At 40.2% G+C, this 27,318-nt stretch overlaps 1 protein-coding gene across 1 annotated transcript in view; it reads left to right on the top strand.

Moving 5' to 3' along the window:
• nrxn2b (neurexin 2b) overlaps nt 1-27,318 on the top strand; it is a gene marked incomplete in the record, with an annotated part of 560,348 nt that overhangs the window by 210,432 nt on the left and 322,598 nt on the right. The window contains 4 exon segments of the mRNA XM_035675730.1: nt 4,735-5,173; nt 6,739-7,122; nt 9,437-9,640; nt 13,029-13,055. Coding sequence (XP_035531623.1) covers nt 4,735-5,173; nt 6,739-7,122; nt 9,437-9,640; nt 13,029-13,055 — 1,054 coding nt within the window.

Genomic DNA, 27,318 nt, shown 5'->3' with positions numbered 1-27,318 from the left:
GAGCACAGTGTTCATTGGGTTTACAAACTAAGAATTTGGAGGACATTGCTACACTGACAATTATGATAAACATAAAACAAAGAAAATAATAATAAAAAAGCATAATGTTGGAACAGCAGTCAGGAAGCTCTCAGTCTGATATTTGTCAGCTGAATAACAATCAGGCCTCATGTATAACTAGCTCCATCTGACACTTGGTCCACAAAGAACACAATAAACTGAGAAAATGAAACTACCCGGATGATCTCTTGCAATCAATTTATGTCCAAATGAGGGACAGAGAGAGAAGAAAGACGCAATGAAGGACATGGACAACAGAGGAGGAGGAGAGGTAAGCAACAGAAAAAAAGACTTGAAAGCAAACACAGAGGACTAACAGGAGCATTTACATTAGCCTACATTTAAATGTAAGCCACTAAACACTGTATACAAAATGTCCATGGTCTTAAACTAAATCAAAAAATACCTTTTGAGCCGCACATATCTGGAATACTTTACCCACAGAACTAAGGAACATTACATCCCTCAACGCCTTCTCCAAATCTATAAAACAGTGGTTACTAGACAATCAAATATACTTTCATAATCTAGAGTTTCTGTTATTTCCGTTACTAATTGGCTGTGCTAATGTGCTTTTGTATGTTTTCCTGTAATGTCCGTTATGAGTCATGTGGTTATGACATACAGGAGACATTCATTTGGCCATTGGGTTATTACTATTCTGTGCTTACGTGCTTTTGTGTGTTTCCTTTAAATGTTTCTGATATATCAACCTGCCAGGAACTGGAGATGAAAATTAGTGTGTGGCTAAATCTGGCAGATTAACATAGTGGACTTAAGTCCTTGTGTTAATTAATGTGCATTGTCCCTTTTTAAATAAATAACTTGCAACCTTTAGTGTTTGATTGTCAGATTGTGTATGAATGTATTACACCACTTTAAAATCAGGCTTCTACTAGGTGGTAAATAGGCTCATCGATCATTGAAAACCCCAAGTACATCAGGAAAAAATTATGATTTTTGTACCGCTGACCTGTAGGGTTTTAGATTTGCAGAGTTTCTCAATGACAAAACAAATCAATGGAGTCACCCCTGAGGAAGGCTTTGGCCCTGCCTTAGCTGTACCGTTAGAACAGCGAGAAAGCACAAGTCGCAGTCCGTGTCGGGGCCACATGCATTCTGATTTTAGAAAGATCATTAAAGTTAATTCAAAAACACCCTGTGCCTCTGCTATCCAAGGTAATGAATTCAGAGGTCACAAGTGATCATCAAAAGAGGGGACAAATACTGTGTTGTTAGCCATTATTAACTCTGCTCAAGATCCCAAAGTTTTTAAAACCTTTGACAGTGGTCTTTTTATTAGTGGAGCTTCTCTGCAGCGGTTGATTTGGCTCGTTAGATGAGCTGTCGAGACCTACCCTCCCAAGACTGAGGAGAACATATTACAAATGTCTGCATAAAGCCAGACAGCCTCAAAGGTTTGAAGATATGAAAGAAAGGCATATGGTCTGGATACTGAGTCAGCACATGCCTTTATATAGAACCTGCCCCTGACTGGGCAAAGATCATCTGTGTCTTTTGCCGTTTAGAAAGGCACAGATTATTAGATTCACCTTTCAGAGTGGGCCCTGCATGTCTCACACACTTTGGTGCTCCCATGAATTGCTCTGTCCCTCTTTTACCCTCGTCTTCCTCTCATTTGTCATTCACCACCATCATCTCCTGCCTTCCTTACTGCTGAACACCTCTCCCTTGTATTCACCTACCTTCTTTTGTGTTCTGCTTTTTGCGTTTTGTTGCCCCTGGCTACTCCTCTCCTTTTGTATTTGTATGCTTTTGCTAGAGACACACTGGAAGACTTAAGTGATTGTGAAAAGGTAGCTTGTCACACATTTAATGACTGGCTAAAGCAGCATTTTTATGTCTTGCCCTTGTTGAATTGAACACACTAAACAACAAGGTGGATTTGTGCACACACACTAAAACAAAGAAAGACAGCTGCTTGGATCAAACCTTACACAAAGCTCTTAAATTTACTCTAGAGGTGGTAGTGTGAAAATATTAAAGGGTCACAGATGATCTGAACAGGTAATAACAAACATTATTAGCCATGTACAGTGCCACCAGCCATTTGAACCTTTGGAGATCCATAGCCAATCAAAGCCAACATTAAAAACAGCAAATTCTGGCTACCCTGTTTATATTAATGTATTTGTATGTGCTTAATGAGAGATGGAAACACTTTTTAAATCAGTTCTAATATTTAACTCACATGATTCAGAATTCAAGTCTAAAGCCAGGTCCATCCTCTCGTTTAAAATTGACAGCACCTTAGGATCTTGATATTTACTTTATGTAAGTGGAATATTAGCCTGGATGTTGCTTTGGATTGTCATGGGTCACAATTAACATTAGGTTTCATCTTCTAGGAAACAAAAATACCAGGGAAAATTTTTAACCTAACCAATTTCATTAGGCATCATCCTGTCGGGGACACGCACTAAATTATTTAATGGACTTAATGACAAGTCCCATCAGACCCACTGACAAAATAATTATATTTGATGTAGTTGTGATTGTAGCTAGCTTAGATTTAGGCTGATGTTCAAAATCATTAGACTCACACTGTAGATATTGACTGGCCTGAAAGTCATCTGGTACAGCATGTTTCCTGCCTTGTCTTTTTCCTACATGCTGTATGATCCTTTGTAAAAAAAAAAAAAAAAACACAGCACCAGGCTGCGTTTTTGTTGAAAAGGAGCAGCAAAAATAAATAACTGAAAATAAATAAAATATAAAATAAATCTTCTCCCTCATCCCACTGCCTTTTCTCTCTTCACCTACCCCTCTCTTTTTCTAACACCTTAAGCCAGGCGAGCTCACGCCTTATTAGCTGCCAGTTTTAGCGTTATCGTCTCTAATTACCAGGACTAATCTCTGCTAATGACAACATTATGAGGTGTACAGTACATGTGGCAGCGTGGCCAATATAGGAGATAACCAAAGGAGGCTTAAGTTCAAGAATAACCCGGCACATCTGTGTTCTTGTGGTTCATTCTGTATCTATGTGTAGGTGTGGTGTTTGACAGAGAGGGTGAGAGAGAGGTAGAGAGAGATAGAGAGAGAGTGTGTGTGTGTGTGTGTGTGTGTGCATATATGTGAAAAAAATAGGTAGATTGGAGGGCGTTTGAAAGAGACACTGTGGAAGACAATGAGGAATGGCAGCAGCAGTCTGGTGAAATTAGAAGCGATACAGTGAAGCACATCACACAAGACAAGCCTTGTGGTGCAAATATGAAAACAGAAAAGAAAATGGTGACTTTACACACAGATGGCACACAGCATTAATTCATCATTTCACTTGGAGTAAGCAGAAGTCACAGGTATAATCAAACTAGCTATGAATTCTTTAAGAAGCGTGATTGAGGAAGTAAACAGTATTCTATCGGTGGATCCAGATATAAGTTGTATCTTCTCGCTGATGGTGTGTGTATGTAGGTCATATAGAGGCATCAGTATTAAATTGAGTTGATTTACATAGTCTACCAAAAGGAATAGTAATCTGGAAGGTAAGAAATCAATAAAAAAACTGTATGAACTGAAACTCTTGTGCAGTAATGTAAGTTTACAATTTATGGTTAACAGGATAATGCATATAAAACCACAGATATGACATTTCTTTTTATCAAAGGAACAGTGTTAAGGTCCAAACAAAATGAGCAGGTGGCTTTTCTGTGTCTTTACTCTGTCAATTCTACGGAACACATCTGCTTCAGGATCAAACCTGGGAGTACAACAACAGGACAATTTCCTTAACCTTGTAGCTGCGACAGCAGCAGAAAGCAAAGAGAAATGTAGAGAAGCCATTTTTTTCCTCCGTTACCTGTCAGCGAGTATGTGTGGGTGTGCGAGAGCATGAAGAGCGCTACAGTCATGAGAGAAAACACACACAAAAACAAACGCAAAGGCCTCAGCTGCTTCACACTATTACCTTGAGGACGGCCTCTCAAATCGCTGTCTACAGAGTGTTCAACAAATAAAAGGAAAACTAAAACTATGAAAGACAAGAATAATTTACTTTGCCTTTAGCACTTAATCCATTATGAATGCACACAGTGAGGCACAGACACACATTTCGAGCTGAAACAAGAGCCGTATTTCATCAAAGGCTGTCAGAGACATTTGCATTAAGGCTGTAGGCAACATACACTTCTCCCTGTGCCTGAATATCCCCTGGAGCCTTTTAATTTTCCCATTTATTGTACATATACACTGACATTTCTGAGCTACAGTTTTTGTAGAACAACAAATAGTTTGTATACTTTATGGATTTGACCAAGTGTTAGGAGTTTAGGATTTCCCAAACATCAATAAAATCAATGAAAGGAAAGAAATCTTGTAAACTGAGCCGAGTTGGGAGATTGTGGGTTGGAGATTGGAGCTTCTGTAGCATGTTGTATGCCTGTTGATTTCACACTGCTGTTCAAAAGAAAGTAATGTATTTCCTTCATGTTTTGATTCATAATTTCCCTGTGATGACAAGATTTCCCAGCAGCCACTATAACTGACACTTGAAATTAATATGGGCAATTAGGATTAGCTGCATTTTGTTTTTAAGCTATAGTAAAGTCCACTTTAAAATGTATTTTTAAAGACAATTTTAGTTGCCATGTTTGAATGCATTACCTCTATTTCATACAGAATTATAACCTTGCTCTTCTCTATGCTCTCCAGGTGGTGTACAAGAACAACGACTTTAAGCTGGAGCTGTCACGGCTGGCCATTGAGCGAGACCCTAAAATAACCTTGAACGGCGACCTGGTGTTCCGCTGCGAGGACGTGGCAGCTCTGGACCCTGTCACCTTCGAGACCCCAGAGTCCTTTATTTCCTTGCCCAAGTGGAACACCAAGAAGACGGGATCTATCTCCTTCGACTTTCGCACTACGGAGCCCAGTGGCCTCCTGCTGTTCAGCCACGGCCGCCCTCAGGGTCCCAAAGAGCAGAAGCCCGGTCGGGAGCTGAAGACTGATTACTTTGCTATGGAGCTGCTGGATGGGTATTTGTACCTGCTGATTGATATGGGCTCTGGGAAAACAAAGCTGAAGGCCAGCAACAAGAAGGTCAATGATGGGGAGTGGTGCCATGTGGATTTCCAGAGGGAAGGGAGGAAAGGTGAGGGGTGCTTTAAACTAATGTTGAGATTGATAACTGATGAAATTTCTATTTATTGCAGTGTTGTTGGATTATTTATTCACATTCATCATCCACATTTTCATATCAAGAGGCAGAAGCATGTGAATATTTACTTTCCATCCACTTATGCAAAATTCAACACCTTCACAATTGGCAGCATGTAAGAAAGTTGCAAAATTCTGCAGAATGAGAACGAGTGAGTAAAGCAAGAAACAGAAAGCTGTTTTGACTGTGACAAATAGCACTTAAGAAATGTAATTCAGTTTCGTCCAATCCACACTCATCCTGTATTCTGACAGTTCTCTCTACCTGCAGTGTGTCAATAAAAACATATTTTGTCTTGTGTTCTTATATATACGCTACTGAAAACGCATACAAAATAGCAACAAATGGCTCTTCACAACTCACATCCCTGACTGATGTGCATTTGCAGCCTCAAAATTGCCTTTGCAAAACCTAGATATCTGCTGCTAGCTCCACAGTATATTATATATATATATTTACAAAACCACAAATGTGCACTTAAAATAAACATGTACTTATTCTTAATGTATTCATATTTTTACGTATTCTGTAGATTCTTTAGGCAGCAGGTTGGAAGAGTTCACTGGATTAGGAGGATTCAGATGCTGTCCCAGATTTGTCAGTCACAGAAAATGAGGCTGAATTGGCTTTGACTTAGTCTAGCTCGCTGTGCTAATCCAGGCATGACAAAACAAAAGCTAAGAAATGTTTGCACATGCTATTAAAGATACATCCAGTAGTATTTGTTCATGTGAGTGTATTGTTTATACCTGTTTGTTGTGCTCCAATGTCTCTTCCTGCATGTGGGCACAAACAGGGGCATCTGCATGTTGAGTGTGTGGTGTCTGATGAATGGCCTGTAGGTGGGCAAGCACCTTGGACATTATATCTCCCTCTAATGGCATCTTATAATGAGGAAGGGTGTGAATGAGTGTCTGTGTGTGTGTGTGTGTGTGTGTGTGTGCGTGTGCGCGCATGCATGTGATCTCACTGCTGCTCCTGCTGTAATTGGCTTTTAATAGAAAATTAAGACGGAGTCGTTAATCACAGAAAGAGAGAGGGCCTTTTGTTTCACCCACTCCCTGCTGCATTCTGCTTCCCTTCTCCTCCATTTAGCCTATTACAGACACATTAGACACACACACACACACACAATCTACTGCCATCTATTCTTCCTCTTGTACGTCCCTCTGTCTGTGTTGTGTGTCCTTAAATTATCCACTTACTGGGCCTCCAACCCAGCCATTCACTCACTCAGCCACTTGACCTCTCACCAACTCACTCACCTATCCAGACACACACTTCAATCACTTACTCTGTCTTTGAGTCATTAAAACACACTTTGAATCACAGACTAAATACAAGGTGCATACTCAGACACATGAACGTACATATAAGTTGCACTCCATATGTATTTATAGCTATCGTTAGACCACCGTATACATTTGCTAACATGTCATATTGTATTTTAATATTTAATAACATTAACATTTGTTCTTGTTTGTGTTTCTGTATTTTAGGATCCATCTCAGTCAACAGCCGCAGCATGCCCTTCAGCTCCCCAGAGGGCAGTGAAATCCTGGACCTGGACAGTGATATGTACCTGGGCGGGCTGCCCGAGTCTAAGACAGAACTCATCCTGCCACCAGAGGTTTGGACAGCGCTGCTTAACTATGGCTACGTAGGCTGCATCCGCGACCTCTTCATCGATGGCAAGAGCCGTGACGTCCGCCGCCTGGCTGAGATCCAGAGTGCGCTTGGTGTCAGCAGTTTCTGCACGCGTGAACTGCAGAAGCGGTGTAGCAGCGCCCCCTGTGGTAACGCAGGTCTGTGCAAAGAGGGCTGGAACCGCTATATATGTGATTGCATCGGCACCGGATACCTGGGTACCAACTGTGAGATAGGTAAGGAGGGTGATGTTGAAGTGAATGGATGTCTTTATGGGTACTCTCTAATACTCAATTCATCAACAGCCATGCATGCATCTGGTTTGCAATTATACACAATTCACAAATGAAATTGCACTGTTTCATCCCAAATAACACAAAGATTTGAACAATAACCTTTTGTTAGAGTGACAAAAACTCCTCATAATTAATTAATCATACAATACTGTAAATATGAAGTATGTAAAGGGTTGAATCACAGATGGTCAAAACATGAAACAATAAAAAAGCACACTCTATTCAATAAAGCAGAGCAGAAAACAAGTGTAGAATGAGTATTGGACAGCGTGCTTCCTTGTATTTGACACAACCAAGCAGCTGCTGTATAGTAGGAGTAAGAGCTCCACAGGGAGCTATGAGTGAAGCAAATGCCACCCGAGGCGGGGTGGCATTAGGGCCCGCTGGCTGGGAGGGGGGGCGTCGGGGCTGAAGCTCTGAGAGGCGGCAGCAGTGTGGCAGAGCAGCCAGGCCTACTGCCGCCATCTGTGCCAGTCACGCAAACCCAGGTGGTGTATATGCCACAGCGAGGGGAGGTGAGCTAGTCAAATAGCACCACGTACATCTGATTCATTCCAATTAGCTGCAGGCGCCTCACTTCATGGTTTGTCTTTGCACGTCCGTGGGGGTGAGTGAGCCATGACAGTATGGGATTTTGAGGGACAAGGAGGGTAATGAGGGAAGGAGAGATTGGATTCAAATCAGGACAGTGGAGGTAGAGGATGAAATGTCTCTATTTTGAGGGGTGATATTTTAACAGTTTTGTCTTTGGGTGCTCAGATGAAAAGTGTGGTTTCAGTGATGCTCTTCTGCCATCTAGTGGAGCTTAGTGCTCCTGCAGGAATGTGGCACAGGGCACTTTTTTAATAACCAGCCACGTAATTCTCTGTGTCAGTAGACTGAGTGCATAGATTAACAGAGTGTTAGGACAATCAATGATATTGAATAGGGGAAGAAAACCCAGAGGATATTACATGATTCCTCCAAGCCACATACAATTAAAAGCACTGATGCTGTTTTGAGCTGGTCTTAGGATAATAATAGACTGTTGATTTATAGCATAATTCTGCATTGTGATTTTGTCGCACTTTCATTTAAGTAAAGTCTTTGTCGAAGAAGGCGAGGTGTGTTGGTCCAGTGTGTGTGAAACTACATTGTACACATTTAAAGTATAACTGCTTTTACCTGTTTGCCCACGCATAGCAGGGATTATTTCTGCATCTTTTAGCATCATTTTACTTGTACACTCTAAATCCTAAACATTTAAAGTAGCCTGTGACAGTGACTCATGTTAGCCTATGGTGACACAGCAACCCACACTGCAAAGTAAGAGCAGTACTCAGGGAGCTGTCACTCTACACAGCAAGCTATTTCTGGCATGGCTGATTCTAGAGAGAGTAACTATGGTTGTGCACAACCAAGCTGCACTTTAGTTGTTGACATTTTTCTAAGCTTGAGGAGAGTCTGATATTGGATTCATTATGACTATTTTTTATGCTTTTTCTTTCTTTCATAATAATGAATGTTTTCACTTTGTGTTTTGGATTGTAGATTTGTCATTAGATGAAAATGTAATAGGGATAGAAGGAGTCCTGAGAATATTTTGCTGCCAAACATTAGCTTGTCACAAATGATGACACAATGATATGTATTATGGAAATGGCATGGCATACAAAGGAAAGGAGCAATAACAAAAACACAAAAAGAGACAGAGCCCTAGAGTCTACATGTTTCCATCAAAATTTCAAACCCACTTACATTCATGCAGCAATGATTGATACTATTTTTTGATTGCTGAGTTCTTGGTTTACAGGCACGTATGGCTTTGATCATCATTCTCGCTGAATGCTCTCTTGGTCTTATGTTGTAGATACGGCATCCAAATACACCTACTTTGACAAATACAGGATTTTGTATTAGTTTGCTTAAGAGGCACAGACCTATCTAATATAATGCTATGACATAAATTTTTTTGATGCTATAATGAGACAACTATTGAAAATCTGCATGCTCTAAATCTAGTTTTAAATAGATCTGTAGTGTTTGGTGAAACTGGGATTAAATATATCACATGGGAAGATAATCTAAGGTGATTGACATTGAATTTGACAAATGCTTTAGCTAGACTGTCGAGACTGTGCTGTCATATCCAGTTGACCTCCATGCCTATTTTCTGGGTTCATCTGAGTCTTTACCTCTGTAAGCAGAGGTGTGTAGCTGTGTAATGCGTTACCCACTTTGTCACTCTTCTGCCCTCTCCCTCACCCCTATTCAGAGGCAACGGTGCTGAGTTATGACGGCAGCATGTACCTGAAGATCATGATGCCGGTCACCATGCACACAGAGGCCGAGGACGTGGCGCTGCGCTTCATGTCTCAGCGGGCGTATGGCCTGCTCATGGCCACCACGTCCAAGGAGTCAGCGGACACCCTGCGACTGGAGCTGGATGGAGGCCGCATCAAGCTCACCGTGAACCTTGGTAAACCACTGTGATTCATTGTGGATGTCGCTGCTAACCTTTCCCTTACCATCCCCTGTCTCCTCATCTTCACTCTGTATTTTAGCATTTTATACTGCTGAATGTAGAAACATGGTTTGACATTTTGAGTTTCACACCATTAGTTTTTCCATTGTCAGATAGTTGGGTGGGAAAAAACTTCTAAGTTTGTCCCTCAGTTACATCCTATTTGTTCTGTATGATAGAGCCCGCTTTATTTCATTTAATCAGCACAGTTGGCAGTCCAGTTAGCTGACAAGCTAACTTATGCCCATTACTGCCCCTTGGTTTAACTGAGGAAAGCTAAGAGTGCTCAAAAGCTATTTATTTAAGAAAACTGAGGTACAAATAGAGAAACTTCTCCTCCACATACTGATAAAGTGCTTGCTGCAGGAATATAAGACTAAAAGTAAAATCCATCCCCAGAACACAGTCACTACACCCACTGTGGGGAGCCAACCGGCAGTGATTTCTGATCTTATTATTAGACCCCTTGTCTCAACCCATCCCCTCTGCATTCATCCCCTTCTTTTTGTTCCCTGTGAAGCTCCATAGCACTTCCGCCTGTTTAAAAGCTCCATCTCTAACAGTACCCCTGGCCCAATCTTGAGCCTTAACCCATAAACCTGTCCTAGAAGCTCTAAGGTGGCCTTGCTCCTGTGTCGCTCCTCCTCATGGTTCTGCTCAAATCCCTTTTTTGTGGAGTTAGTTGAGGGGCTGGTCAGGTCTACTTCTGCCCAGCTGCAGTATAAAGAGAAGATAGGAATCCTTATCATAAGTAATTACAGATGAGTTTAAAGAAGATGGGGTGTGAAGAGGTCTTAAAGGCAATCTTAGAGGGGAGACGGTCAGTGAAATTGTAGAGTAGGTTTTGTAAGATGGATAGTTTCACAGAAGGGGCACATGCATTCCCTCTAATAACTGGCTGCAAGAGTGCAGACCTTTTGACTCATTAAAATTTCATTTCAATGAATATTAGTGCTCTGGGGAAGTGGGGTATGACCTTCTAGCTCTGGATACTTTTAAGTCATTCCTGATCCTTTGAAGAAACCGACTCTCAACTGTGAACCAGGAGGAGCATGACAGAGGTGCAACCTTTGAATATGGGAGTTAAGCCACCATAGAGACAGGACAGGGGGCAGTAGGATAAATGAGGGTGGCCACTCCGCTCTCTTTCTGTATTTCTCTTCCTCTCTCTTTTCTTTCTCCTTCTACTTCTCCCTTTTTCTGTCACTCAACACCCCACCTGGCCAAACTCAGAAGATGGAACTTTTCATCCCTTCAATGGCCTGTATGTCTGCGGCCCTTGGATCAAACAGTCAGAGAGACCGGCTCACAGCTGTAGTTGTCCGAGGCTCCACACACATTTGTACTCACTGTTCACAGGGTCACCGCTTGACCCGCTGGCGGTCCCCCAAACACACACTTGTGGCTAATCGATAACAGCAAAGCCCTCAAATGAATCAGCATACCAGTCCCATTTCTATCGTTCAATGGGGCTTAAATGAGACCTCAAAAAAGTCTCACAGTTGACTGACACTATAGCTGTACTTAGGATTTTCATAGCTCTTTTGCAAGGAAGTTAATTAACCCACAATCAGCTGGGAATCCTCAATATCTGGTAAAGCTTTAATCTTTGTTTTTGATAATTAAAATCCAGCCAATTAATCTCTAGGAAAGGCAATAATTGGACAGATTTAGCCCTAATGATATCAGTGATAGATACTGATGACAGCCTGTTCAATGTGCAAAGTTCTAAGGCTGTCACTCTAACACTGTTAGATGACAACTGCCACATTCTAGTTTAACACTATCAGACATTTTATTAAATAATTATCAGTTAAAAAAAATATTCACATAGGCTACTGAAGGGACAGCTTTTACTTTTTTTTGTTTTACACAAACGTGTCTTGTGCTCTGAAATGTCCAAAAACATTGCTGCTTACCAACACATGTGGCCCACAAATACATTTGAAAGGAACTATATGTGCATTACCCCAACTTCTCTACAGAGTGACGCCGGTCCCTGGCTGTTTGTGTCCACTATTCTGTAGCGGTTGACAGCTCGAGACCACAACCCAACCACACTGCCACATGCACACACGGTTTATAGCCACTAGATGGGGCAGAATAGCATTGCATTGATGAAGACATGAGATTCTGCGGGGAGTAATAATTTGATACTTTAATGATCCCTGTAAAGGAAGTCTGTTTACTTACCCACATCCTGGGGGGGGGGGGTCAAAGGTCAAGCTACAGACCAGCTACAGGTAGACCACACTTAACCAGAGCGGATGTCTACTGACACTCTACTTTAACCTGAGTCCAATTCAAGGACAAAGCATTTTAACCAACACTCACACCATTCTGAAAACACAGCTTGTAAAATGATAACACTTGGCTGTGTTTTTGTCGCACCACTTGTAGCAAATGGTACACCGTAGGGTCTTATTTCTTGCGGTTTGTGTGCATCAGGCGTGAGGTGGCTGGGATGTGCAGATCACCCTTTCTTGTCATTTACACTGTTGGGTTTCTCATGCCCAAAGTGCTGCAGAAGGCAAGTACATCTCAAATTGCCAGGAAAGAAGCCCAAAGTTAAAGTCTGCTATAGCAGCACAGGAAAAAATATATTTGTACACAGTATGAGCATAATGGCTTCACTGTGTTTATTTGCAATCCTATTCAAGAAAGCAACCACCTGAAGTTATTTAGACAAACTAATTCTGGCCAAAACATTTTGTGCAGTTAAAATTATTAGGCTCTATCTGACTTGTTTAAAGAAGTAAATTATATATTTATGATGGTTTAAGTATTGCATGCTTTATACAGTGTTATTATGATTTATAAAGGAAAAAAAAAAAACATTTGACATAAAATATTGAAAAAAGTTGATAAAAGCAAAAAGGTTTGCCAGATGGTACGTTAAATATTTGATGTTCAGTACGTTAGTACTACACTCCCTACACTATCCAGATAGAACCTTATAATTCAAAACACACAATTTGCATTCTGATGTTGTCTCTGCAATCACATGTAAAGATTTTATTATGTATTCATACACCGACAACAGAGCACTTTGTATAGGTTATTTCCATGAATTATGATGTCTTGCCTTCTGTTGTGCTTTGGGGTTATTGGGTGGAAGGAGGGATGGGTGATGGGATTGATGGAGGAAAAGGGTGATCCTGACTCAGAGCCTGTCCCCGGATGGTGGCCCCAGAACAATGCTTGGTTGTCTGCAGAATGTACTTTGAAGGATGTAAAATGTTTTTTTCTCTTTTATCCTTTTTTCTCTTTTCTTTCTTTCTATCCCTTTCTTTCTCCTTTTTCTTTTTATTTGATCTCACCATTTCGCTCTCTCTCCCGCCAGATTGTATCAGGATAGACTGTAACCTCAGTAAGTGGTTCTATCCATTTTTCTGACTAAAATGTATCTGTCTGTTTCATCTTGATTCTGTGGACCTTTTCTGCTTTCTCCTGACCTCATGATGAGTGACATCATTACCCACAACTTCACTCCTCCATTTTTTCTTTGATAAGCATCTGTTGAATTTCTTTTCTCCTTTACACATTATTTCCTCATGATTTCTCTCTTTCATTTATGTTTATCTTACCGCCTCATTTGCATGTCTGTACCACTCTTTTTTAAATACGTGATCTAACTTGTATTTTTCTTCTTGCCTTAAGTTCTGTCACTTTGATTTCCCCTTTTCTGTCATAGATTTAATTAATGTTTTACTTGCATAATTATCAGGATTTTTCATCCCACAATCCCCCCTCGCTTGCCTACCACACACTATGAAATTATTTCATTGCCTCTCCCCTGCTTATTACCCATTCCATTCATTTTCCTGTCAACCTTCTCCAAAACGCATTCAGAAAAGGGCAACTTGACACTCCCCTGTTGGATGTTCCTATTTTCTATTATGCAGCGTCTCGGCTCCACTCGGCTGCACACACAGGTGTTGCTTGTTTTCTATGTGGGACAAACTGTAGTTTTGGCCCCCAGAAAGCTAATTGCTTATACCACAGAGAGACGGCACCACCTGGTGCATGCTTGTTTTTGGAGCAAGCTAATGTTTTTCTGCCCCATGCTGACAGAATGATAGCAAACTGTTATTTCTATCATGACAATTGAACAACTAGCCCACAGGTAAGTGCTGCCAGCCACAGTGACAAAAGTGGAGAAAACCTGATGTTTGCCACAATGTGCGTGTCTGTGTGTGTATGATTTTTATTATGTCTTTGTGTGGGTCGAAAGATGGGGGCTTGACTTTGATCAACCTTTAACAGCAACTAAGGAGGTAGCATTACAAAGCAATAATATTGCTTCTTCATTTGCTTTTGTAAAAGTGTGTTTGGATAATTTGGCTGAGTATGTATGGAGACATTGGTACTTATAATTTGCAGTCAGAAGGATCAGGGTTTGTGTTTGGCGTTAAGTTATAACTGTGTAAAGTTAGAGTCTTATTTTGTAGGGCTGATGGTAAAAGTGACGGAATCAGTGTTGTCAGTAAAAGGTGCTTCTGTAGAGTGCAGAAAAGGTTCAGGTTGTATGCTTCTACTGTATGTGTGTCACGTATCTGCACTTAAAATGCACTTGAACTCTGTTTATGTCAGACTTTAGTGCAATCCAAAAACTTCAAAAGTCTCCGCCAGGCATGGAAGTGGTCTCAGTGTATGACGAATTACACCACTTATAATGTGTGGAGTCACTGGCATGACACACATTCAAATAATGCTTAGAGGATGTCAATATCCGAGTTGACCACTAGATGTCATACAAGCACTAGGGATATTGTTTGAGCTCCCTGCAGTAGGGAGGAGATGGAGACTGAAGCTTTTTTTTTATTTTTATCCCACCACAGCCATTTCTCTGTTAGGCTATACAGAAACTGACTTGAATTCCACTTTATTGTATATTGTCTTATATTGTGGTTGAGGTCACAACAGATTTGTATGCTTTAATGTGTTGCAGCCAGATTATGACAGAAGGTCTTGCAGTTTTTCTTAGATTCTACATACTGTCAGTCTTTCTTCATACCACTATAAGGGAAAGGCAGCTTTGGCCACTATTATTTTTTTAATTCATCCGCTGAGTTTTACATATTGATGGGGTTGTTCACTGCCGCTGCTTGAGGAATAAAATGTCACAGGCTTGGAACATATTTATTATATTTTCATATAATAATCATATATATTTAACCATATATATATTTATTTATTTATTTTTTTTTGTTTTGTTTTTTTTTGGTTAATTGAGCACCCATGTACAGCGATGTCCTACTTCATGGCCACTTAGTCACACACAACACAATATAATTGAAATAGTGTGTGAGTGCATAAAGGAGGGGGAGACTGTGTCTAGGAGAGAGCAAGACCAGAAAAAAAGAGAGAGGGAGCAAACCAGGGTAGAGCAACTGACAACAATTTATTCAATACCATGACATCTGCCAGTCGATGTCTCCTCCATAGCCCTACAGTAACTAAAGCCTTGAATTCTAGTAAGAAAATCAGGGTACCAAAGTCTCTGCTGGCTGGCCCATGCAGACATGTTTTCTTGCTCACATTTATTTAGTTGTTTCACTAAATATGTATAAATGGATACTCTGATACACTGCACGTTGACTGTAAAGACCAGTGAGTGGTGGAATAAAATATTGACTGCTGTCTATATAACTGCACTGCCCTGAGCTACTAGTTTTGAGAAAAAATGGCTCACAGGAATACAATGTGACTACTATAGATATATCCAGAGCAGGGTGGAACGGCATGTTTAGTCAATCTATCAATAACAGAATAACAGTGATCCCACCCTCAATAACTTGAACATACCATCACTGCATCATAATGTATATGAATAACTTGCAAACACAAACCAAAATAACAATGGGAACAGGAAGACATTACATTTGGTTGCATTTTGAGACACTAATGGAGACCCAGCAAGTTCTATTTGATAATTAGTAACCAACTGCATAAGCACTCACTTAGCATTGGCATACTGTACTGTTTCTCTTTTATTGTGTATATGTTTGTTGTGTCCTTCTCCTGCTACCATACTGCTACAACTACAGTATTTCAACTGTTGACTAACTATTGACTTCTGATCTTTATATTTCTGGACTGTAGAGTGCTTTGTGAGGCGTAGGAAGTAAAGGATCAGCTTTGTGTTTTTAATGCACTACATCGTGACCCTGCTTTTGCAACCTTAATGTGACTGGATATGATATGGAGCAGAGCTGTAGCCCTCAGCTCCAGTCAGGTCAGGGTGTCAGGCTGATGATATCTGTTTGGAAGGTGGCCTTTCAGCAGCCAGCAGCACCTTTTCATAGTGCTTGATGAGATGAGATTTGGCATGACATATGGGCAGCATGTGGGGCACGAGGACTCCGTCTGCTAATGCCATACCCTTTGGCCTATCCACCTGCAAGTACTCACTCCAAAACACACCGAGACACACACTGTGTCTGCCTGTGTAGAAGAGATAGAAAGTAGCTGATTACGGTTCAGTATGTAAGCATCTCTGAAAACAAAACTTAGAAAAAACACTGTAAAGGTAGCATTGGCTTAAGAATCTCTCCAAATGAGTAGAGACATGGCCAAATATGCTCTAAAGTTTTATGTTACCTGACAGTTACATATGCAACCAGACAATGTAGTTCCAGGCAGTTAGCAGTGCATCTGTTATATGTTGACCAATAGCCAACATTACAATGAAAAAAACACTTTTTTGTTATTCCTTTGAACTGATTTTATTTTGTCTCCACATGGCAACCTTGGTATAGTTACAGTTACAGAAAGATAGTGGTTATGAAAAACTATGGTTAGGGTTAGGCAACTAAAAAACTTTTGACAGCTATGGTGGTGAAAGAGGTGCAGACTGACTGCAAGTCTGTGAACTCCTCCACACCCTTACTTTCTGCCTCATTAAATGAAGGGCACAGGACTTGGTATTGGATGTCAATTGTAAGGTGCCAGCTTGTCCAGTATGGATCTAAATCCAGGGGATACTGAGCTGTGCAGGCAATTATTTGATAGCCCCGCAATGAAAACATAGTACCTGGCCTATCCAACAACAGTAAAGGAAGAAGAAAATGTAGAGACACTAAAAACAATGTTCTCAGTAAGCTTTTTATTATGAGCAATAGGGTATGGATTGATCACTACTGGTTCTACTGAAGTTAGAACAGTTTTGATTGAAATTTGATTTATTTCACATGAGATTTTTTGGGGGAACCTTCCCCAGTTCTATGGTTTGCTCTGACGGTCGGTTCGTTGGCGATAAGTCTTCCAGATGAATTCACAGACTTGCACAAGATTTTTTGGAAAGGTTGGTCATTAGCAAAAGGACAACTGATTAACTGTTTATGCTTATGGAAAAGAACTTACGTTAACTTTTAAACAAATCAGCACGTAGACCAAACTTTGTAGTAAGACAGACACACACTCAGACCTACAGCAATCTATCTATGTGGCTGGAATTTGCCATGTAGGTCAAGTGTTAGTGAGGTTGTGTGTGTGAATGCAGAAATTCCTGGATGCATGCACATACATAGTTGCAGATATTGCAATTTCGCCCTTTTACCTTTGATTGTAGTTTTATTCAGTCATGAATAGTTAATGTTAGAAAGAAATTGTTTAGATTGCAAATGCAAATATTTACATAGGGAAAATATAGTGTTGCAAACTTAGGGCAACCCAGATAATGTTTTATTGCATTTTATTGCTGTCATCAAGAGGCATGGCTTTGTTTAATTTATTATTTTATTTCCGAACTTCACAAGGTAAACAGGCTCTTTTTAGTGGATATACACCAGTTATTTTCCTGTGGTTATAGATCTGTGCATGTTGAGAAAAGTGCTTAAACTTTGTTTTTCAGTTTATCATGTGTTTTATATACACTGAGTAGTCTGAAAAAATCCTTCTTTGTTAGAATGAGTCAGAGAAACAGGGCAGGACAGAAAGCTAATATAAGGTGAGTGACAACAGTGATTCGACTAACCACCTCCAGCATTTGCTACAGTTTTTTTTTTTTTTTTAACTTAGCTCAAACTCACTTACACACCAGGCTTAATATTTTACACAGCGTAATATGAGCAAACATTGATCTAAACTGTCATTACTGTTAGTGATGGGTCAATTTTCTGTAGCTGTTGATCTAATTTGTTGATATTCATTCACTGATATGTATTTCTTTTAATCAAACTGTATTTTAAATCACATTTAGTGAGCATTCCCAGAGCAATTCATTCAGACACTGTGGGGATAACATTCAGATTAGATTTTTCACTTGTGTGCATCCTGGACATGTTGAAGATTAAAAAATATGTCTACTCCTATTTGTGAACAGATAGTAAGACACACTATTAAACTATATTAGTTTGAGAACATAATGTCTGTACTAGTATGTTCTTAATCTAAAATGTTTCTCTACCTGCTCTGCCTGCCTTATTGACTGAATAACATGGGAAGATACATCATGTTAAAATGTCAATAGGACAGCACTAATAAACCTTTAAAGAGTAACTCAGCACCCCGCTGAAACTCTTGTTTTAGCTGATCTTGCTGCAGTGCTGTGTATTCCAAGCTATATCAGTATACTGAACATCACTGTTGGGTGTGGCTGTAACCGTCAATTTGTAGCAAAGTTTGTGTTGCCTTGCTGACCACACCCAACCACACTCACTGCTGGGTGTGGTCAGAGGTGAAACAGACTCTCAACCAGAGTGTGCAGTGAAACACGTGTTTCCACTGTTGTCTCTCTCTATATGAAACATCACTATCACCAGCGGTGTGAGACAGTGAGCACGGCTAATCTTGCACACTGAAAAACAAAACTTGTGGTTTCAAATTAATTGCAAGAGACAAATCAAGATAGTGAAATCAATTCATTTGGAAGCATGCACAAAGTCCTATTGATTTCCATTTAGTAGTAACTATTTTTATGACCTACTGTGACTTACTCCTTATCCTATAATTGAGTAATTTTCCAGATAAATGAATTTAGGTCCACATTTTTAGCTTATTTTTGAACAATTCCACAGACCAATAATAATAGCACACAGATGACTAATGGTACCAGGAGATAAGTACATTTCTATCCAATGCTACCACAGTAATGTGAACGCCCACAATCACAGATGCACATGTTCGACACATGCATTCACAGATGCATGCATCACATTGTGGGCAGAAAATTCTATCTGAGATTTTGCCCACACACACACCATATCTCTGTCACTGAAGCTGTCACCCTCCTCAGTCTTAACTGCTTCCACCCAGTCAGGTGTCACACTCCTCCCCTATGTGTTTTACACAGTCACGACTACTGAAATATGTAGCACAGTTCATGTAGCCCTGCAACCATTTTCACTGCAGATACAGTATACGTGTTCAGAGACGGCAGGTGTCATGGCCATTTTATATTTGAATGGATGGTTTGTTCAGTCTAATTTGTATTGAATTGAATGCTTATCTGCCGCCCCAGCCCTTTCTCACTTGTCTCCAAGCAGATGGCTCTCTTACTTTCTCAGTGAATCACAAATATTGAATTTGAATGAGTTTCCAATCGCTCGCTTAAATCATGAGTCATCACATCCTATTTCAGCCAAATAGATGTCAAAGATGGATAGGCAGTAGGCACTAGAAGTTGCTCAGCACGCACAATATCCTACAGTTTGTGAAGTTTGAGCATGTATCAGAGTTAGACTGTATAAAATTTATTTTGGTGATGCTTGGATTGGGATTTGATTTTTAAAGTCAATTTAATGCTCCAGTGGAGGATAGCCCTTTTTTATTTAATGTTCATTTTATCCTCCAAAACTTCGGGCTAAATGTGATCCAATGAGCCAATAAGAGGAGTATGTTATTAACATAATGCCTTAGATCTGTGCGCCCTCAGAGATGGGTACGTCATTTGATATAAATAAATGTATGTTAAAAGCAATCATCTAGTTCAGCGATGGACAACAGAAATTAATTGCACATTTCCCAGTAGTTAACAAGTTTAAATATAATTAACAGTCTGTGTGATACTAGTGCACTGCTAAACACCAGTAAGAAACTATACATGATGTAAACACATTGGATATACTCTTCCTGGCTAAAAATAGTGTGTTGTCACACACAAATCATCTTTAAAAGACTACAAAAAACATACACATAAATAACTCCTCCATGGATGCAACTTTATTTAATTTCCACACATTTCTATCATGTTTTGCTCTTTGCATGTTTTAATGGGAATGAACCAAATGCCTTTTAAAATGTTAAACAGAAATGACCCAATAAAGGAAATGCTTTGAAGCCTATATGAACTTCAAAGGAATATGTAATCAGAACATTTTCGTAACTATAGCTGGAATTGAATGTGCAAGGGTGAGTGTGTCTGTGTGGGAACATCCATTGATGTTACATTGTGTATGTACATATATGCTGGCTACAATGTGCTGTATTATGCGCTATGTATAGTGTTAATGTAAGGGCAAAAAGTGCAAATGCAAGAATATGTAACTGGTAGGGGCCATATGTATTATTATGTGTAAGGGCTGGGTTAAAAAAAATTAAACCCCTTTTGGTTACCTCCTTACTGGATACCAACAGTGTTTAGAATATTATTCAATATTTTCTTCACTTATAGTAAGTGGCATGGCCCCAACCTGTGTTCCTGACCTTTTTGAGCTCATATGTATTAAGTTGTACGCTACAGTCATCAAAGAAAGCTCTACTCTCAAATCCAACATTTCTCATAAATGAAAGGGCAATACTATAGCTGAAGGACGTGCTCGGAAGGTGATTGACCATGGTTGTATGAAAACCGCTGGACCTTAAAAAGCTTAGTCTTATATCCTTCATTTTCAATTTTTTTTTAAACAAATGCTCTATTCCAGTTCAGTGTTCAACAGCCTAGAAATTTGGGCGACTCGCTGTCTGAGGCCCTTTATTGACTGTTAAACCAAAAGGACAAAGATGTTTAAGCATGGGAGACAGATGAAGAAACCTAAATTGACAAAGCAGAGCGTGTGGGGAGGTTGGCGGGTAGGGATAGACTCCGACGAACACTGACAGATGAACGAGTCGAAAGAGAAGGAGAGAAAGAAAAATCAAGAAATCAGGGAAGGTAGGGGTTATAAGTAACGCTGAGCGAATGAAGGTCTAACAAGGATGGCACTGTGCCTTGTAGTTTTTCTTTTTCAATATACTTCCTCCTCTCTCCCTCCTGTCACTGCTCTCTGTGAACTTGAGACACCTGAGGCAATCTGCTCACTAGACCCAACCGGGTGAGGAGATTGCCTTCATGCCCTTTTAGTCTAATAAGAATTGTCCACACCAATGTGACACTGTCTGCTTTTACTCTGGCCACAATTTCAATTCTTTTACTTGGAAAAGGTAGAAAAGAAAAGGAAAGGTGCATTCTCTCTCTTTTCACCTGGGATCCAGTCAAGTACTGGGGGGTAGCATGTTTAAGAAGACCATGTCTGCCCTTCTGGTCCACTGAACAGCTTGTGGAGCATGTTGGACAGGAGGGTGGCAGGCTTGTCTTGCTCAATCCCTTTTGGGACCTTAACAGTGCATAGATTGCAGCCTGTTAGTTTGAGGGACTCAACTTTGGCAGCCAAATGGTTGAAGCAATCTTTACCGGTAACAAGTTGTGATTTACACACACCCAGTCTAACTGTAGTGACCTCTTTAGTTATCAGCAATTCATTCTCACTCGGTTTTTCTTTCTTCACAGTTTTGTAGTTTTTAGGACATTATTATTTTGAACACAACCAAAATAGCAGCACTCTAATGGAAACTAGTAGAATAAGAGCTAGTATTTCAATAGACACCCCCCAGTGGTCTCCTTGAGGCCATAATTTAATGTAGTAAATGGTTTGCTGAAACGCATTTCTGCTGTTCTATTTAATGTTCTAGTTTTTCTGTATTGAGTGTTGCACAATAATGTGCGCTGTAATCATAATGAAGAGATTTGACTGCAGACATTAAGTTCTGTTAACAATCCCTCCTCTTATAGGCATGTCTGGAGCTCTTTTGCCCGGTAAGACCAATGTCCAATGATGACTGAAAAACAGAGGCTTTTCTTATTAATGATATCTGATCTTGAGGTTCTACTGAGAAATCGCAGTCACACTAAGTCTGGTTTGTCAAAATTTATGAAACTGGCAAATGAGGTTCAAGGAGGGTGTTATCATGCTATCGATTCCAAGCTTTTCATGAAAACCTAAACATTTGTTTGTAACTTTTGTAGCACTAGAAAACTAACAAGACAAAAGGGTGGCACGTTAATAGACCGTAGCATAAAATTGTTCCTTCTCTATTGTAGTAAATAAACATATAAATCCAAAAGCTGAATAAAGGCTAGATGCAGGCGGAGCTTCAATCATTATTTAAACAAATAAAAGTACAAAGTTTTGTACTCTGCATAAGCGCACAAGCGCAGAAGTGCAAGAAATATTTTTACTCAGTCATCAAGAGGAAAAGATTTTCTATGTCCACATGGGGTGCGAGCTCTTTTTACATCTATTTTTCACAGAATTTTGTCAACAAAAAACAGTTACTGAAATTGATCCCATCTCAACAACTGCATAGAGGACAGGACCTTTGTGATGAAATGGGATGTGGCTGCCTCACCGGCATAGCTTTAGTCCATGATTAGTAAGCCTCCTTTCAGCACCACGTGGCACCAGCGACAGGTTAGATGTGGACTCATTACAGAGGCTCTAATGAGAGAACCGGCAGCAGCCTGGAGCTGTCGAAACTCATACTGCCTTGCAGGACTGATGGCTATCCCATGGGACCATATCCTCCTCCTGCCACAGCATGCTGGGAAATGCGGTTCAAATCATAAATCAGTACCCTTGGGACCTTTTTCTAAAGAGCGAGGGAGACAGATGTGAGGAGGGGGAGAAAAAAAAACAAGAGGATGAAGGAAACTGATAAGCAGGCAATGGAGAGTGAGCATGAAAAGGGAAAGCAAGGAGGGAGGGTGCAGATGGCAGTACGAAAGGGAAGAAGGGACTCGCCTGTGTTTGAAGCACCGAAGGAAGCTCTAAAATTCTGGAGACGACGGGTAAAATGTATGATTCATTTCCCGCTTCTCAAAATCAATCTGCTGTCCTCTCAACATCTTACTGACTCAAATAGGTCTTCCTGCGGTGGGCATCTGCAATCCTAGAACTTATCAACAGAGGTTATCTTGTCATGGATGCTAAAGCACCAACGCACCCTTTCTGCACAGTGGCGAGAACAGCAGGAAAGAGAAAGTGTGTGGCCCCTGATAGAAAGCAGGGAATACAAATGTGCAAGCAAGTATCACACACTCATTTTGCTTCAGAGAAAGAAAAGTAGACATGCACATGCACGCTTACACACACACAGGCACAGGCTGCCTTATCTCTCTAATTGGCATGGGGGGTCAGAGCGGCAGGCGTAGATAATCGTGGCTGGGGGACATAATCAGTTTGCCGCACCCCTCCTCCCTCGTATTTCTCCTCTCTCATCGACCCCTCAGCATCATAACCACACACCCCCGGACACGGCCACCTCCCGTATTTTTGGTCTGTATTTGTGATGCAGCACCAAGTGGGAGATGTTTTGGATGTGCCCGCAGGTCTTGTTGTTGTGTCGGCATGCGACCCCCAATTTACCGCTCTCCAATCCCTTCCATTCACCCACCACAAATACATCCCTCCACCCCCCTCCAAGAAATACCTCTGTTCTCAGTGGTATAACTTGTACAGTAGAAAAAGGAGAGCATTTTACAGGGGTCAGAACGTGATAGATTAAAGGTGGAGAAATATAGGTTAGAGTGGGGAAAAGAGTGTGTGCAGGAAAGAAAAAACAGGAAAGAACGTCAGGCGCAACAACGAAATGAGAAGAGCGAAAAGAATGATAAATGGAGGACGGTCTTGATGTAGATGTCTCCTTGCATTTTTATCAGCGTTATCTGCCCATATCTTTCATTTCCATCATGGCATCTTTGCTGTTAGCAGACGGCTGCCATTTAGATGGCACACGTGCAGGCACACCCACACGCATACACACATAAACACACACAGCTTTTCATTAGATCTGCAGCGATAGGCCTGCGCTCCTTTCAGATAGAAAATATGATATCTTAAGATAGGAGCCAAATGGCATTATCGTCAAAGGAGGTCTTATCCTGATAACTACGAAGAAGTAAACCCTGTCTCTTGCCATAGAAACCATATTAAATTCTGCAGCATTATGTAACTGTTGTTGCTATCTGCCTTTGCCTTTACATAAACATAACATGTCCGTATGGGTCACTCCATTGAAAGAATGCTCAGTCCTCTTATAAACCACATTCCTCAGCAGTAGAAAAGTCATTTCTACTTCCATTCCCACACATGACATGTATATATAATAACCATTTGGTAAATGATGCTGCAATGCTGCCTGCAGTGACTAAGCCAAAAAGAAAGAAAGAAAGTAAAGATATATAAAACTCCCCCACACACACATACTGTATAATGTATATAGTATTGGCCTATGTGGCTCAGCCAAAACACGCTTTCCAATTTATCCATTGCTCTGCTCATTTTTAAACAAGACACTTCCGAATCTGAAAGTCAATGAAGGCAGTTAACACAGTTACTGGGCATGACTCATAAAATGGCACCCCAGGGTCTCTGAATAAGGCATTATTTGCATAGTCCTTCCTCTGTAAATTAAATTTTATCCACATATATAAGAAACAGCTCAGGTATCTGGATTGTGGGGAGCAGTTTCTGTTACTGTGGAGTTAAACAAATATATTAGGACAGCTTTTCGTTAAAGAAAAGGTGTAATATAATTTAAAGCATTTGCATTTTAAATGTGCCCCCTATTCTTTTCTTGCCCTTTTTTCACTTTTGCCTTTGCCTTGTATTCAAGAAATCTCAGAAACCATTGGCTATCGTCTTATGATGACTTAGCCTTTTGGGGCAGTGTCCAGTGTTTCTGGACTTCTGGTGTAGTCAGTGGATATCCAGAAAGAAATCATTAAGACTCCCTCTGCAGTCTGATGAGCAACTTGATATGTGAGAATTACAAGAAAGACACATAAACAATTATCTGCATATGAATGCAGAAGTTTTTTATTCAAAAACAGCAAATAAAAAGGAAAATCTTTGTCAGTCAATAGCTGACGGGTTCCAAGATTTCATTTTGGGTATTCCAATCCATCAATTTTGCTCTCTACACTGACCTGCATGCATGCAAAACCTGCTCAAATGTGATTGGTCAATACTACTACAAACAGAAACCAGAATGCTTCTGATGCCAAAATCTCAGTCCCTTGATTACAGATTCCTCATTTATATGCAGATATCTGTTTATAGAGATTAGTATCCAAGTACTGTGAGTTCCATAACAAAAAATGTATTTGCTTATTCCTCTCAAAAGCATGCAGTTATTTTTTAAAACAAAAATCAAAGTCTTGTCATGTAACTTTAGTGGAGTTAGCCAATTCAAACAGTGATATTTATTTATTTGAAGGTGCAGTGTCTTCAGAGTGAAATTCCCTCCTTGTTTTCACTGGGCTTATGTTCTTTGTTGTGCTAAGGGAATATGAATATGTCCCTGATAGTCTTGAAATGGTTTGATAGGACCACTGCAGTTACACAGTTTTGAGACTATTAGAGAGACCATTACAAGTGGTTGATTAAACACAATGGCCTCGACCCTAACCGTGGTGACCAACTGAGAAAGTGGAGCTACACTAATCAACAGTAATGAACTGCTGTGGTTGTCTACGTACATACCAGGCATATAAGAAGCTGTCATGTTTTTTTATCACTACTATACATAATACATATTGGTAAGGGTCTAGTTCACTATTGATATTCATCATGCACTTGAAACAAGTTGCATTTAGTTGAGCATACAGCCTTGTATACAGGGGAAGTCTGGCTCCTGCATCTCCAATCTGGCTCATTTACAGTATTTCCTCTCGTAAGTGGCTTGTTTAACAAATTATTTTTCCTTCTGCATAACAGATTATAATAAAATGTGAAATTTGTCAGAAGATATTATATTTGTATGCCATGAAGCCAGCAGGAGATTATACTATATAGCAGGACTGCATAAAAAATGTAATTTTACTCACCATCTGTAACCCACAGCTTAAATAGCTGAGTTTCCATTATCTCTTCTGCATCCATGCAGGATGTAGAGAAAAAGGTTTTATATTGAAACAAGCTAAAGAGGCTACCTCTTGATAAATACTTTTTATAGCCTGTTGTTCAGTTTCTGTGTTGGAGGAAGGCATTAAACCATTGGGAAGCACTATTAACAAGTAACATTATTCCAGAATACTATATTCACTTGAAAATTCACTGAGAAAATGCATTTACTCACTGGCTTCACCCTCCCTCTCCAAGGGTGAGGCAGAAACTGCAGTGGCCAAAAACACGAACTGCCCTATCTAGNNGGCTACTGTAGAAACATGGCGATTTAGCATGGAAGGCAACCCACAGCGTCTGTAGGTAACAAAAACATAACAGTTCTTATATTCAGTTGATTATACTGTTGGTAAGCATTTTCAAACTTTATACAGAATCTGATGAAGAGTTTTATTGCAGTCAACACACCAACAAAACAATGAGTGTGGCCCCGGGACCAGACTAACTTTTCTGCATTCGAGCACCCTATTATATATTGTATACGAGCTCCTCCTTTACCAAATCACCACCCATTGTTTTTTACAGCATTGACACTTTTCAGAACTGATTTTATAATTTTTGAGAAGCAATGATGTTAGCTTATGCCCAAATTTAGGACCGGATCAAATATCTTTTACTTTTTCCATATGATTGAACTCTCTTTGAACTCCATCCTAACTTTATTTTCTATGTGCCATGCTGGTCATGTTGCACACACACCCCTCCCCTCATCTTCTGCTGACTCTGCACTCTGGCTACTACTAGGGACAAACAAACCTGGTATTGCTAGACTTTTGATGAACCCCCCCACCCCCCACGATATCCACCCACCCTTAGCTCTGACTCTACCTCCCTCAGCTACCACTACTATCCGGTGGTGTCGACCATCCATACCTATAGCCTCATCTCTCGTTGTAATAGCTGGTCCACACTGTTAGTGCTGCCTCCACTCTAACAGCCAATGTCTGCTTGTGCTCTGACAGCTCCTGATGTTTTTTTTTTATCTTTTTTTTTTTATAACTACTTCAGAGGAGCTCCCATACTTAACACAGCACACATGAATATGTTATACTAGAATATCAATTAGTGTACTTATTTTTAAATTTTATGTAATTTCTCACCATATTTTTCCATGTGGTATCTGAAGGTTATAAGTTCAAATGACATTTTGTTGAAATATGCAGGGTCAGTAGGTTAGGGCCCCCTCGATGCCCCCCTTGACCTCCCCCTTTACATAAACATTCCAGTACATCTGATAGCCAAACCAAATGTTTCTTCCCAGTTCTTCTCAATAACAAACGACCTATATAAGCCTATGTTAGACGCATATAGATAGAGTTATTAATTTGGCCGGATGCTCTCCAAGCTCCTAGGTGCTTGATTTGATGCTGGACTTTTTTGTAATAATAATTAAAAAATAAAAAAAAATAATCCATCCACAACAAGGGCAAAGCCGCAGCAACAATTGACAGAGGAAACGAGTACATGATC

Source organism: Morone saxatilis, unplaced genomic scaffold (assembly GCF_004916995.1).
Source record: "Morone saxatilis isolate NCDOM2014 unplaced genomic scaffold, NCSU_SB_2.0 Contig4, whole genome shotgun sequence".
NCBI lineage: Eukaryota > Metazoa > Chordata > Actinopteri > Moronidae > Morone > Morone saxatilis.
The sequence above is the reverse complement of the archived record's forward strand: the minus strand, read 5'-3'. Positions and strand labels throughout refer to the sequence as shown.